We start from the raw sequence: 15,198 nt of genomic DNA on the forward strand, positions 1-15,198 counted from the left end.
ACTTGTGCCTTCCTCCCACTGCCGGAATTTGGTCATAGATGAGATCTCTTGTCCCTCTTCCTCCTCCTCCATACTGGATCTCTCTGATCTTAGTAGAACCTCACCTTCCTCCATCTATCCCTGTACTAACCCTGTGCAAAGGGTTTCTGTTCCCTCTGGCAGTTTCTTCCAGCTTCATGCTTCCTACTGGCCCTTAGTGGTAGCACTAGCTGTACCTCTTGAGTTAGGCTGCTGGAAAGAGCGATCATTTGTTGACAGGATCCAGTGAACAATATCCCAGGTTCCTGCCCCCCCAAGAACATTAGCTTTTCTTCTCAGATTCTAAGAATGGTGAAGGGTATGAGTTAGCTGGAAGAAGACCTGAGATACCGAATATTCAGTCCAGTTCTTACCTCAGTGGGGGAATGTGCATTAAAGACCACCATCTCCTTGTCCTGTCCCCACCTCTGCCAGGACTGGCGGAAAAGGAGCCTGTGGCTTCTCGCTCGTCTTCCAGGCTGAGAGTGGAATTGTTCCTATGGTCAGGCCTGGTAAGCTCACCATCACGTGTTCTAGTCTCCCATGGTTTCCTGTGCCCAGGGGTGGGTGGACAGGGCTGAGAGCTCAGGACATCACTGATCAGAATGCAGACACTGAGTAGGATGCTCATAGCACCCACAGTGACTAGCCCAGATCCACCAAGAACAAGAGCAGGAGACACATGCTGGTGCTGCCAGAACAGCCACAGACTCATTCACCCTAATGGGACCAGGTGGAAGAGAGCTAGGGTGACTAGGGTGGCCCAGCTGGCCATTCTGAAGGCCAAGGTTGCAGCCTGGTGAGAAAGCAGCGGCAACTTCCGCAGGTGCAGGCAAACAGAGTTCAGCTCCAGGAGCAGTGACACCATGGACAAGCATGGTAGTGGCCAGACAGAACAGCAGTGCTGAAGCAGTTTACTACCTGGGAGCCAGGGTCCAGAAGTCAGACACCGTCCAGGTCCTGCCACCCTTTGTGTCTCAATATTTCAGGGCTTAAGAAAGAGGCTTCCAGGCATTTTGGTGGACTCTTCCCCAAAACATGACCTTTGTGTTTACTCCTACCTCAGGGGACAACCATTATTGGAAGCAGTTTTGGCCCAGGAGGTGCCTTACCCTTAGGCTGTAGCATCTATCTGCTCAGCACCTCCTAACTGCCATTCCTGGCTTTCATGCCCCATCCTCACTTCCTATACTGAAAAAAAAAAAAAAAAAACCCTCGCTGCCTTCGAGTTGATTGCCAACTCACAGCAACCCCTCCTTGGGTTTCTAAGGTGGTGGTATCTCTACGGAAGTAGATTGCCCAACCTTCCTTCCAAGGAATGGCTGGTGGGTTTGAACCGCCAGCCCTCTGGTTAGCAGTCAAATGTCTTAGGCACTAGGCCACCAGAGCTCCCCACTTCATATACTAGGACTCTCTTTTTTCAGAAAAAAATTCTGTATTGAATGCTCTGCAATTGTCTCAGCACCTGTGCTGGATACAGGGTCATTAGGCAGTGCTCTGACTCCCAGCTGTGGCTGGCAGGCAAACTCTCCCTCATCCAATTCAGCCCAAGATGGTGAGGATCAAGCCCAGCTGCGGTCAAAGGCTCTCTGGGAATCCAGAGGACAGAAAGCTGAAGAGAGATTGGAGACCTCAGGCAGGACTTGCCTCCCTCCCTTCCTCCCTCTCTTGCCTATTCCTTCAGAATCTTACCACCAAATGGTGACAGAGGAGGTCCCAGGTCTGGCCCAAGGTCTTGTTCTGCAGCATATCAGCTCCATCAGCCAGGAAATAACCTGTGTGTATGAAAGGATGGGGGGAGTGTCAGGCCTAGAGAGGAATCCCCATCCCCCCTCTTCCAGTTCTGTTTTTCTCAGTAAAGCTGCCAAACAAAAAACAAAAACAAAAACAAAAAAACCCCACCACATTTAACCTTAGCAAAAGAGGAGGAAAACCCACTGCCATAGAGTCAATGCCAACTCACAGCGACCCCTTCAGGACAGAGTAGAACTGCCCCATAGGGTTTCCAAGGCTGTAAATCTCTATGGTAGCAGAATGCCTCATTTCTCTCCTGCGGAGCAGCTAGTGGGTTCAAATCACCAACCTTCTGGTTAGCAGGGGAATGTTTTACACCACCAGATCTCCTTGGAGAGGAGAAAGGGGGCTTGACCACTGGAAGGTGGCACTCGGCTCCCGAACCCCCCCTTCCCCCACAGCCCAGCCTTCCCCTCAAGACTCACTGACAGAAACAGCCACCAGCGCCAGGGCCCAGGGCGGGTGGCCATGAATCTGGTCAGTGACCATCTGAGGGTACAGCGACAGCCTGGGGGAGATGGGGTGGAGGGATGGTCAGCATTGCGCAGACCTTGACTCTCTTCTCCGTCGTACACGCCCTCCCACCCATCCACACCTCAGCCCGCGTCTAACTCTCAAAGTCTCCCATCAATTCTACAAATGTCCGCGCGGACTTCTAACTTCACCCTTCCATCCCTTACCCCCCACCCACCCTGGTGTCTCTCGAACTTCCAATCCTGCACCCGAGCAGCGCCTCGGCTCCCGTGAGCAGGCTGTGCGTCAGAGAGACACAGATGTTCCACCACTTCCAACGGTTCTGTGCAGCAGGTCTTGGAATGGGCAGCAGCTGCAGCCCCCCGGAACGCGGCGAAGGACGCTCCTGACACCAGGAGCCCCGAGAACGCCTGGGCGTGGCGGCCCGGCTAGGTTCAGACGGGTTCTGTCCGCCCCTGCGCCCTCTGTCTGGGCGAATACAACGCCCCCCGCAGGGACTGTGAACCAGCTTCCCTGCAGGGGTGAGTCCCTGAGATCCCCCCCAAGCCCCGCCTTCGGAATCGGTTGTAACTTTTCCCGCGATAGGCCACGCCCCCATTCCTCTGCTGGGCGGTGATTGGAGAAGCTGTGGGGCCACCGCCCCTGGAGCCAAGGCAACCGATCGCGTCCTGCCCTGCGGTGGGATTGCGGTTTGGGGGCTCCTGAGGACCAAGCCTTGCCAACTTCGGGCGCAGGGGACTTCTGGCTTGTCGATAGGAGTCTTCCTCCAACCCCAAGTGTCCCGAACCCGAGTTCTAGAAATGGATCACTAAGCTCACCTGACGCCGCGGGGGGCCCCACCCCATCAACTTTCGCCTTCTTTTGCTTACTCCGTAACCTCTCACTTGCTAGTCACCCCTCCCATCCTAACCTCAGAACCTTGAGGGCAGAGGTGATTGCAACTCACTTGCACTTGCTTAAATCTCCCTGCCCCGTGTCATTTGCAGGAGAAGTACCTCCTCAACTTTATGGGGTCACTTGCCTCCAGAGGTTTCTAGACTTCGAAAACAGTCCACAGTTCCTGGAGCCCTGCTCTCTTCCATATCACCCCTCAAATGGAACAATCCCCATTTTAGAGCAGCGACCCACAGGGGAACTCCCCCAGGCTTTGTTTTTTTTTTTTTTTTGTCCTAGCAGAGGAGCCTTATCAGGAAGGTGAGGCAAAAGAGACTCATTACCGGAGTCCTGAAAAGTGCCCCATTTGCCAGGGTTTGGTATCTGTTAGGTAGGTAAGAGATTCTCTTCGAATTTAATGGGGCAAAGGGAGGTCACACAGGGTCACCAGATGGGGGCAGAATCCAAAAGGAAAAACAAAGACCCACCCAGGACTATTAGGATCCTCTCCCAACTCCCCAGCCCCTGAAGGGTGGTACATTTCACTGTTTTCCTTTCCTAGTCTACACTTCTTTAGCTGGCTGACAGGCAGCAATTCCAAGAGCTATTTCCTGTGAGAGGGTGGATTCCAGCTACTCCTAAAGAATCAAGTTCATAAACCAATCGTCACTCCCAAAAAAACATTCTCATAATCTCCTTCCTTCATCAAAACCCATTAAGGCCAAGGTCAGGGACATTCCTCCACTCTTCTAAACCCACCTTTCCAAAGGTTTTAAAAGATTAACACTGATTTTTCAAAAAATGTTCTTTATTTCACAGAAGTAATACATGGGTTAATGTAGAAAATTTGCAAATTACAGAAAAACAGAGGAAAATTACTTTATTACACTGTGAACATTTGGAACCTGTCCTCAGTCTTTTAAAAATTTGTTTTATTTATACAAGTATTTTAAAAAACAAAATTGAGATCCCATAATACACACTATTTTTATAACCATCTTAATATTCAGAGAGCATTTTTCTTCCTAGTCAAATGTTCTTCAACATGACTTTTAATGACTGCACAGTACTCCACCATCTGGATACATACACAATAATTTACTTAAGCAATCCCCTATTGCAAATTTTCATTACAGCAGAAAAGAAATGAATTCCCAATCAAACAGTTGCTTCCCATTTTTCTCTATTGCAATGCTGAGATGAACACGTTATACCTAAATCCTTAATTATTTCCTTAGGAATAAATTCCCAAATGCTGAATTACTAGGCCAAAGACCATGAGAACTTGCAGGGTGTTTGATCCATATTACCAAATTGTTATCCAAGCAGACTGTCCTAATTTATACTCCAGTTTGAAATGTATGGGAGTGTCATTTCAGAACTCCATTGCCAATGTTAAGGAGCTCTGATGGGGTAGTAGTTAAGGCTTTTGGCTGCTAATCAAAAGACTGGTGATTCGAATCCACCAGCCACTCCATGGAAGATGAGGCTGGTTCGATAAAGATCTACACAACCTCGGAAGCCTGATGGTGGTCACTATGAGTCGAAACTGACTTAGTGGCAGTGAGTTTGGTGTTTGGTTTGCCAATGCTGGGTCATCTTTTATTCTTTCCTATTACAGTTTGTGAAGGGAAAATGCTTTCAGGTCTATTTGCTTTTCTTTAATCCCTAAGGAAGCACATACACTTTCCCCCATGGTTTCATTCATTTGAATTTCTATTAAGAATTTCCTGTACATGTCCTTTTATCGCTGGCTTTTGCTCCCTGAGCTGCTCATTTAAAAATTACAGGGGGGAGATAGAAGCAGGAGGGTGAAGCCACAAGACACTTTATTTAATATGGTTCCACATCTCAAGGAGGCAGAAAGACTGAAGAGAAGTGGCAAGTGAAGTAAGAGATGGCTGGAAGCGCATCGTTGATGGAAGCTAGTTGCCTTCCCTTCTCCTGGGGTGTTTATGGCCTTAAAGGGCCCCATCTGTAGGTTGCCTGGGCAGGACCCTGTGCTCCCCAGGCCTGGTGCTTCACTGGCCTTCTGCTTGCCTCTAGGTTCCCAGTCTGCCCTTCCATACCCCTGCTCCATGATGGGTCAGGATGACAGGACCACATGTGCAGGGCTGGAGAGACACTGCGGCCAGTGAAAGGAGAAGAAAAGATGGAAGCAATGTCTAGGGACAGAGCAATCTTTGTTGTAGCCTCAGTCTACCCACCCACTCTCCCACAGTCCCACACACAAGTCCTTCCCCTTTAGCTTAGTTTGCAGAACAGCTGGCCTGAGTTCAATGGTCTACTCTTCCCTAAATCTTTCAGTTTCTTAAGTTTCTAGAGACTAGGACCCAGATCCCCGCATATCTCCTTCCCTCAAACAGAACAAGCTTCCTGCAGCCCCTGAACTTGGTCACATTCAGGCAGGGAAACTGGGCCAAGGCTAAATTACAGCAGAGCTTGAGTCCAAGAGTAGGACTGGATCAAGAACTGGGGGCAGCAGGGTTACAGTGCCTGATGCCCAAAGAGTGATCAGTTCCACAGTCCGCCTCCCCTAGTTGTTGGAGGGGAGAATTGCCTGCCTACATAGGCCCTAAGCTGAGTCCCGCACACAATCCTGGAAAAGTAAAGTGAGGGAAGAAACAGAGCAGCAGCAATTAGAACCCTTTTGGGGGTGATGGTCGTGCTCTAGGTGGCAGGGGGATCCTGGGACCACCTCTGCATTATAGGAAGCCAGCCTAGTGATGGACCTATTAGTCCCCTTCATTGTTCTACTCTTGACCCCCATTGCCCCTGAGAGCTCCTGGGGTTATGGTCAGCGGCAGGGGGAGGGAAGGACAATAGCTTATGTGAAAAGCTGTTTTATTTCCACCCACAGGGGAAGAAGAGCCCAGGCTCTGAGTCTGCACAACTGGGCTTCTGATTATCTCATTTATATTCATCTGTATAATTCCCCATCTCCTAAGCACAGAAGCTTAGGCTGGAGGTCCAAGGGCGCAGATGTAGATGAGCCCCTCTGAATTTAATCTGGGCCAGTCTAAGGAATCCAGGGAAAGGAAGGATGACAGTTCCAGAATCACCTTGTTTCTGATGCATACACTTATTTTTGGAACTCACCTGGAAAGGCCAGTAGGGAAGAATGGGGAACAAAAGGCGGTCAAGAAGGAAATCCAGGTAAAGTGGCAGATTTCTTCTCTCCACTTCCTCCTACTGTCACACAAAGACTGACTAACTTTGGGTAGTTAGAGCCATCTCCTCTCTAATTCCGCCAGGTCTCTATCTCCAAGTGCTCTCTTATGGGGCCAATGTGGGTAAAGGCTTCCCAGCTGAGTAGGGTTCCCTTCCTCAAAAGGTATCATCACGCCCACTGCTCTCAGACCTTCTCAGCCCCAATTGTCACCTTCCAGATGATGGGAAAGCGGCTCTTCCTTCTCCTCCTCCTCCTTGAAGCCAGGGGCAGAGGGCAACAGTTCTTCAACTGGCAGCTTTAGCTGGGTCAGGACATAAAGCTTGCCACTGAAGAACTACTGCGGCTCAGCCAGGTGAGGATGTGGGAGGTACAGGCTCCTAGACAGAAGGGGAAGACAAATGGGAAAGACCTGAGCAGGGCCATGTCACAGGGACACTGTCTCAATGGCCATCAAAGTCTACCCCAGTAGACCTTTTTTAACTTTCTAATGAAGGGCTCTTGGCTCTGACCTGGGCTGCAGAAGCTTTTAAACTTCAATGAGAAACAAGAGGCAGTTTTAAGCATACTTTCCTTGTTCCTCCTCCCAGAACTGGAGGTTACAGAATCCCAGGCCTGCTCTCTCCACTGCCTCAAAAGGGCCCTGCCTCCTCAGTGTTCTTAGCCAGAGAGGTCAGGGTCTGAGCCCTTGGACATCACCAGCCAGCCAGGCACTAGGTGAGAAGTTACACCTCAGGCCCAGAAATGCAGTTTAGTGATCAGCCCCACTGACTTGTTCCTAGGGATTTCAGCTGGAAGGAGAGTTTTGGGGGCCTAGATCTGGGGAAGAGTGAGGAAAGGAGGAGGTCTAGAGTTTGGAAGGTCAGCAGAGCCTCTCCGGGACTGTGAGGGAGAGGACAGTGGACCAAGGGCTGGAGGAGAGGGAGGTATGGGCAGGGTGGTTGGGCAGCTTCCCCAGGACTCTCAGATGCCAGGCATTCCGCTTGTGCATTCCGGGTACATCTGGTATGAATTCCAGGCTGTCTGCCGGCCCCTCCATGTCTGAACTTTGTTCCAAGTTCCAAGCCCCGCCCCCACAGTTCCAACGCATGAATCAGCAGGAAAAACCAGGCCCTGCAGCATGGCCCAGGGAGGGGGCTGGGGGCGTGGCAGGCTTGAGGGTTGTGAGCTAGGGAAGGCGGGTCTATGCTGACACTCAGTCCAAGGGCATGGCCCATGCCAGAGTGAGGGGCCAACGTGGTCCTGCCTTGGAATCCCTATACTCAGAAGGAAGGAAAGATTATGGTGGGGGTGGGGACTTTCAAATCCCAAAACCATCTTGGGAGGCATGAACTTTGTGGTATCTTCCTCCTCTCAGGTGACCAGTCCAACTTTGCCTGACTCCCATATCTGAGATAGCTCTGTTCACCCCACAAGACTCAACGGCTGTTGAGAGTCTGTGCCAAGCAGGTGCCCTTGGCTGCAGGGCGGGGTGGGTCCAGGACACTGACCCTCTAACCAGCTGCTCCACCAACCCGCTGGCATCCTGACAGCCCCTAGCCCAGTCTGACAGCCAGGATGACAGGCCAAAAGAGTTAGAGGCTGGAGGGCCCGAGGGAAGGGGGAGATAGCCTAGTCGGAGGCCACTGGGAGGGGCCAAGAGTTGGCTGAGAGGGGGGGAGAGTGGGAGCCCAGCGATGACTAACCCAGGCGCCCCACCCAGCCAGCCGGCTTCACAGGCGGTCAGGGCCAGGCCTGGACTAGGGGCCCCACAACCGGACAGGCTGGGGGGGGAGGTGCAGAGGTGACCTTCTCTGGGCCCAAGACGGACAGTTAGGCTGGGGAGAGGGGGTTAGAGTTTCCAGGCCCTCCTCCTGCCCGCTTCCCCGCCCCCATCCGCGGTGAAACCCTAACCTTTGGGTTGCATAAGGCCCCCGCACCGCCGCCCCCTACTCCTCTCCCCTTCCCCCTTACATAACATCCTCTGGAGGGAACGAGAGGAGGGGCCGGCCCGCCCAGCGACCCCTTCCCTGCCAGGGCGCTGAACTGGCCCTGACCCAGTGAGCGCCGAGAGAGACAAAGCACTTCTCCCTACCCTCCTGGTCCAGATCTTCCCAGGCCAGGAGGCTGATTCCTGACTCCTTCGCCTAGAGAGCTCCGGGGCTATGCTCCCCCAGCCCTCCTGCCCCTCGGTCTCCTCCCAGCTACTCCGCAAGACCTTCCAACACGACTCACGTTCCGGACTCTTTGCTTCAACCTCCTGACACGCTACTCCAGCCAGCCCAGGTTCCTCTCCCCAGAGCGCCCCTGCCCCCCGCCGTCCCCTCTCCCCTCCCCCGGAAGAGCAGGGTGTGGCCGCTAAGACCCTACTTTCCTCCATCACCCTATTACCCTCGTTCCCTCCTGTGCGGCCAGGTGCCCAGCTTACACCCACCTGGTGCTGGGTGTGTGTGGGGGGTGCTGAGGTTAGGGGAGCAAATCAACGCGTCCGCTTCTCACGGTCGGCGGCGCTGTCTCTTCCCAGCGCCCAGCACACACCGGCTCCAGTCTCCGATCAGCTGGCGGCGTCGTGACGCACAAGCTGCGCTTGCACCGCCCCGAGCCAATCACCGCCCACTGCTGGGCAGCGTGACCACACCCACTTGGGGGCGCCAATACTTCGCCTTGGTCCCGCCTCTCCAACCATCTATCCCTGATTGGCAAGGAGACCATCCCTTCGCCTAGTGGAGTTACGCTAAGCTCCGCCCACAACCCACGAGCTGACAAATAGATGAAAAGGTGTGGCCCAGGCCTCCGCCTAAGCTACTTGCTTTGAAGAGCGCTACGTCAAACTAGAGTCCTAAAGAGCAGAAGGAAGTAAAGGCGTGTGTGTTTGCAATGCATACTGGTTAATGTAGTTCTCGGTCTGACAACCTCCTTCCCAGAATCCAGCGCGCTCTGTGAGTTGGCATTTTCAAACTGAGCTCGGACTACATCCCGGCGAAGTCCTTAAAGGGCTACTGCCCCACCTTTTTGAGGCCGCGAGTGCTGCTTTTAGACGATCCCAAAATTCACTCGCTGGCCTCCTTAGGAGGCGAGCTAAGAGAAAGGTAGAGCAGGCGAAACAGGAGTGGGCAGAGCTGTAGGTGGAAATCATTCCCAAAGGCGGCAGAGGCAACTCCATTGGATGAGGACTTCTGAGGGCTTTGGGGAAAGGAATGCTTGTCCAACCCGTCCAGCTTCAGCTTTCACTGGAGAGTCCTAGTCCTCTCCTCCACGGGACCCCTTCCTAGCCAAAAACAACCTTTTCTTGTCAAAGATGTCTCGTCCCAGACGTAGAAGAGCCGAGAGTCTCTTAAGATATACAGCACAGTCCTAAAACTCGGACATGGGCCGTGACAATCCCACCCTACAGTTAACTCCCCACTCGGTCCCTCCCTCCAGAAGCTTTTCACTGACTCAGGCCTACTTAAGGAAGCGATTTCAAAGGTGTAGGCCAATGAGGAGGGTGCTCCTTCCCCTTGGGCCAATCAGAGGCTAGAGGGGCGGGGGTTGGGCGAAAACTGAAATGAACCCAATGACTTAGCAAAAGCTGCTGAACTGCTTACTTAAAGGGGCAACTCTTGGTCCCCTACCCCTACCCCCACCTCTGTCGAGGAGGATTGTGTGGACATGGATCCAAGACTTTTACATGAGCTTGAAATTGTCTGTGAGCTTGACTGAGCCACAGGGATGGCGCCTAGAGTGAGAGTGAGTTTCTTCTGGGTTTTACGAGCTCTGCTAGGTGATCGCTATAGTTCCTGGGAACTCCAGAATTCGGCGCTTATGTTCAGAACATTGTGCCTTTAAGGAAACTTCCTGCTTTCTGCCCCAGTAACAGCTGATTGTTGGAAAGTGTGACCTCAGGGGACGAATCAGCTGTTACCACATCCTCTTCTCTGCTTGCTTGCCTTCCTCCATCCTTTTATCCTGCCCCTCACCCCCACCATGAGTGGTGAGGGAGGGAAGGAGATAGAACCCCAAATATGAGGGACCTTATAGTTTTCCCCGCCCCATCTGCTTATTACTTCTTAAGAGGTTTTGAGCTTGGAAGGAGAGGTATTTCCTGTCAACACTATAAACTTGGTCCGGCCCTCCCTTGTCTAGTGGGGAGGCTGGTATTGGGGAGGCCCAGAAAGATAGCTGGCTGGGTCTGTCGGTGCTCCAGAATTGCGGAGGGGGTGGTAATTTACAGTGAAGCTGATGACCGAGCCTAAGGAAGAGGAATGGCTGCAGAAAGCAAGCCCTGAGGCCAGAACACTGCCCCCCAGGCCAGCTGCCCTTATTTCCTGCTTAAGTTCCAGTCTTCTCCACAGACAGAAGACTGCTAAGGGGATGCTCTTGGCTTTGTTCATCACTCCACTTCTAATTGTTCTCAGAAGCCGCTTGGCTGCTCCATTTTTTACAGTTGGGTATCTTCCACACACAGCAAGGATCCTAACTTACATGATTCTCCGGGTTGCAGGTGGGACATGCTGGCCCCAGGAACCAGGGAGTTTGACTAGGAAGTCTGGCAGGAAAACCCAGGTAAACATTTTGCTCCAGCCCTGAGCTGGGAGTCAGGGTTACTCCAGGACATGCTTAGTGTGAAGTCCCAGGACTGAGTTGGCAAGGTTGGGGGAAACTGAGCAGGGCCCTGGCCAAGCTTGGAAAAAAGAGAAGTCTCACCAGCTGCCCCTATTCTCCCTTCTCCTACCATAGAAATCCCATCCCCTTCCCACCCAGGGCCCTTAGGGTAGGCCCTTGTCCATTTTGCTCTGCCTACTCATCCTTTCCTTTCCATAGGGAAAGGATACAAGCTTTGCATTCAGGGTTTCTCAAGTAAAGCATTGTTAACATTTTGGGCTCAATACTTTTTTGTTGTGTGTGGGGGGTATCCTGTATATAGCACAATCTTTAACAACATCCCTGACATCTACCAAGTAGATGCCAGTAGCAATCTCTCCTCCCCAGTCATGACAATCAAAACTGTCTCTAGATGTTGCCAAATGTTCCTTGGGGGGGCAAATTCACTCCTAGTTCAGAACCACTGAGTTAGACAAACCTAGGTTCAAATCCCTGCTGTGAGCTTTTTAAAGATACTAAACCTCTCTGAGCCTCAATTTCTTATTTACAAATGCAGTGCATAATACATTCATGGTTTGTTGTAAGGATTAAAAAAGATTGTTTGAAAATAACTAGCACAGTACTTGGCACCCTGGCCCACCTGGTGCAGTAAAGTTAGCCTCCTTCACTTCTCTCCCTGGCAGATCACCAAGCGTTGACCTAACTCGGCATGGGCTGACTGCCAGAGCAGCTGAGCCTCCCTGCATTTAACCAAGCCATGACCTCCAGGAAACCCAGTATTGAGGCTGGCGAAAAGGGGACTGGTTAATTTGGTCCCAGATTTCCCAAAGCCCAAGGTGTGGGGGAAGGAAAAATACAAACCCACTGCTGTCAAGTCGATTTGGACTCATGGTAGCCCCACGTGTTACAGTGGAATGAATTCCAAACAGTGGCTTTGCATGGCAAAGATGGGCTATCTGCTCCTGTAAAGCTGACAGCCAAGAAAACCCTATGGAGCAGTTCTACTCTCTCACACAGAGTCGCTATGAGTCAGAATCAACTCAACGGCACCCAACAACAACCACCCTTACAAAAGCAGATTGCCAGCCCTTTCGTGGCTCCACGGGGTGAGTTCAACTGACAACCTTTTGGTTAGTAGCCGAGTACAAACCATTTGCACCACCCAGAGTCCTTTGTTGGCGGAGGGAGATGGAAATTATGTTACAGAGCATTATGTCTCAAGATGTGGCCTACAGGATGGCACATGACTGGGCAGTGTTTCGTTCTGTCGTACATAGGGTCACTGTGATTCGGAGCCAACTTGACGGCACCTAACAACAATAATGGTTTGGACTGGGGAGGGTATTGATGCCCCAGAAATCTAAGTGTACCAGTGCCCAGCATTGTCAGGACACCCCTATTAACAGGGGAGAAAAGAGAATTCCAAGCGGGAAAGCCAGGCACAAGGGAGCTCTGATGGCATAGTGCCTAAGGCATTTGACTGCTAAGCAGAGGGTTAGCAGTTCAAACCCACCAGCCACTCCGTGGAAGAACAACTAGGCAATCTACTTCCGTAAAGATTACCGCCTTGGAAACCGAAAGGGGGTCGCTGTGAGTAGAAATCAACTCTGCAGCAGTGAGTTTGGTTTTGGTTTTGGTTTAAAGCCAGGTACACATAAGGTCACTACTGCAGTGCAAGCCAAAAACACCAGAGGGCAGGGCACACACAGACTTGCAGAAAGAAGGTAGTTGGTGCCTGCTCAGTCTAGGTAAACTGAGACCAGAGCAAGGACCGTGTGGACCCAATTATACTGGCACTCAGTTGAAGCTGGCACTATCTCCCGACCATCATAATCCACCCTCTGGTCTCAGACACTTGGATGAGGAATTATCACCAGACACGTCATTTCCCAGGTGTGAGAAAACGATTGTGGCCATCGCATGGCCAAGGACTACAAAGGACACTGGCTTTAGAATCAGATAGGCCTTTAAATCCTTGCTGATACCACTTACTAGCTACATGAACTTGGGCAAGTTGCCTAAGTTAGTCTGCTTCTTTGTTATCAAATGGGTATCCAAATATCTTCTTGTGAGGATTAAACAACAACAACAAAAAGGTATGCAAAGTGCATGGTGTCTACCTTCCGGTAAGTGCTCTATAAATGGTGGTTGTAAGTTATAACTGCCCCAGGTCATGTGACCAGGCACATTAGAGGTTCCAGTTGTTCTTTGAAGAGGAAACAGATCATGGCTGAGCCATTCCCATCTTTTTCTTCTTTCTTTCTTTTAAACGTTTTATTGTTGGGTAAAAGTTTACAGATCAAATTAATTTTCCATTAAAAAAATTAATACACATTTTGTTTCTTCACATTAGTTGCAATCCCTTTGATGCAACAGCACCCTTCCCACTTCTTCCCTGGATTCCCATTTCCATCCATCCTTCTCCCTGGTCTCCTATGGTTGATTGATTTGTTTTCTCTCTTTTCAGGTCTTTGTTATTAGCTGCCATGGACTTGGCCTCCAACTCATGAGACCCCATACACAATGGAACAAAATGCGACCCAATCCTGGGCCATCCCCATTACAGGTTGGGGATCGGACTGTTACGATCCACAGGGTTTCCCTTGGCTGATTTTTAGATAGTAGATGGCCAGGCAAGGAGTCCTGGTGGCATGGTGGTTAAGCACTTGGCTGCAAACCTAAAGGTCAGCAGTTCGAACCCAACAGCCGCTCTGTGGGCGAAAGATGTAGCAGTCTGCTTCTGTAAAGATTACAGCCTTGCAAACCCTTTGGGGGCAGTTCTACTACTCTATACTATAGGGCCATTATGAGTCAGAATTGTTTCATGGCAATGAGTTAGACAGCCAGGCCTCTCTTCCTAGTCTGTCTTAGTCTGGAGGCTCTGCTGAAACCTGCAGCACAGCAGCAACATGAAAGCCTCTACTAACTGTTGGGCGGTGGCTGCCCATGAGACCAGGAATCAAATATGGTGCTCTCTCCTGCGCAGGTGAAGATGCTGCCACTGAACCACCCTTTAGGTTTTCTTTTAGTGTTTAGTTTTTCTTAAGGTCCTTTCTGGGGGATCTCACCCCACCTCTACATCAAACTCTTATATGAGGCAAACCCTCCTAGGAATGAGACTTGAACTAAGACCATTTGCCACTTGAGTTTTGGTGTCAACTCTCTGGTTTCTGTTTCCTATCCTGTGCTATACCTTTCCCCAGCCAGATGGTATCTGCAAAGCTCTGAGGCACCAAAGAAGCAGGAGAGACCTTCGACAGGAAGCATTAGGGAGACATTTTTTCCCAAGAACCCTAGGACTCTGAGCCTAGGGCACTTCTCTTCCTCAGATGGCCCAGAGGTGGGTTTTTTTTTTTTTTGAAGGACTGTGGAGGGGAGACCTGAGGTAAGGAGGCAAGGCCCTCAGGGCAGAAAGTCTAGGCACCAAGTTTTTAGCTTCCATTCTGCCACTTGAGCAAGGCTCCTTGGCTTCTCTTGTTTATCATCTGTAAAACATAAACAGTAACTGTCTCACAGTGTTATGAAGGCCAAATGGAATGCTACTAATGAGCTGCTTTGTAAAATTAAAAGCTCCTTGTTTTGGAAGGTAGCATGGAAGTGCCCAGGGTACTTGGTGTCAAAAGCCCCAGCGCTACCGTTGGCTGGCTAACACATCCCTTTTTGGGGCTTTCTAGTTTTACTATCTATAAACCCAGAGGGTAGGAATCAGCCCTCCAAAGGCTGGTATCTCCAGGAAGTCTCCTTAGGTCTGCTTTCTGGCACGCTTAGGAGGAAGCAGAGAGGGGAGGGGCAATCTCGTAGGCAGAATGTGGAGCATCTCCTGCCCCAGAACCCATTGGGGCTGCCAGGAGGCCCTTCCACCTCCAGGAGGAAGCAAAGCCGGGACCGGATTACAGCGGAGCGGAGCGGAGCGGAGCAGAGCAGAGCAGCTGGAAGGGAGGGTGCCGCAGCTCGCCGGGCGGTGGCGCCTGCGGGAAGGCGGGTCCGGCTTGTCTCATTCGAGCCACGTGCGGTTGTTTCCGTGCCGGGGTGATCACGTGACCCGCGTCAGCTGACCCGTCACGGTAGAGCCCGGCGCTGGCGCCCCGCTGCTCCCGCCCTGTCGCGCCCGGAGCGCAGAATCCTGTGCGGGGTAAGAGCTACCCCCACACTACCCTCCTCTGCCCCTTGGCTCACTCCAGCTGCCTCCTCCCTAGCCCTTCTCCCTAGCCCATTTTCACTCTGCCCGGCCTGGAACCACGGAAGCTGTCGCAAGGAGAGTCGTGGCCGGGCTCAGCCCTGGGCTGCCCCCAGGCGGCCAGGAGGGG

General features: G+C 51.6%; 1 protein-coding gene across 1 annotated transcript; it reads right to left on the reverse strand.

Moving 5' to 3' along the window:
• Positions 1-301: 301 nt before the first annotated feature.
• TLCD2 (TLC domain containing 2) lies at positions 302-9,019 on the reverse strand. The gene is given in 8 exon segments (XM_007937571.1): positions 302-321; positions 445-897; positions 900-939; positions 1,711-1,793; positions 2,238-2,320; positions 2,535-2,648; positions 2,650-2,714; positions 8,807-9,019. Coding segments are annotated over 8 exon segments (1,071 nt in total).
• Positions 9,020-15,198: the final 6,179 nt, after the last annotated feature.

Source organism: Orycteropus afer, unplaced genomic scaffold, assembly GCF_000298275.1.
Source record: "Orycteropus afer afer isolate SDZICR_OR568_19922 unplaced genomic scaffold, OryAfe1.0 scaffold00042, whole genome shotgun sequence".
NCBI lineage: Eukaryota > Metazoa > Chordata > Mammalia > Tubulidentata > Orycteropodidae > Orycteropus > Orycteropus afer.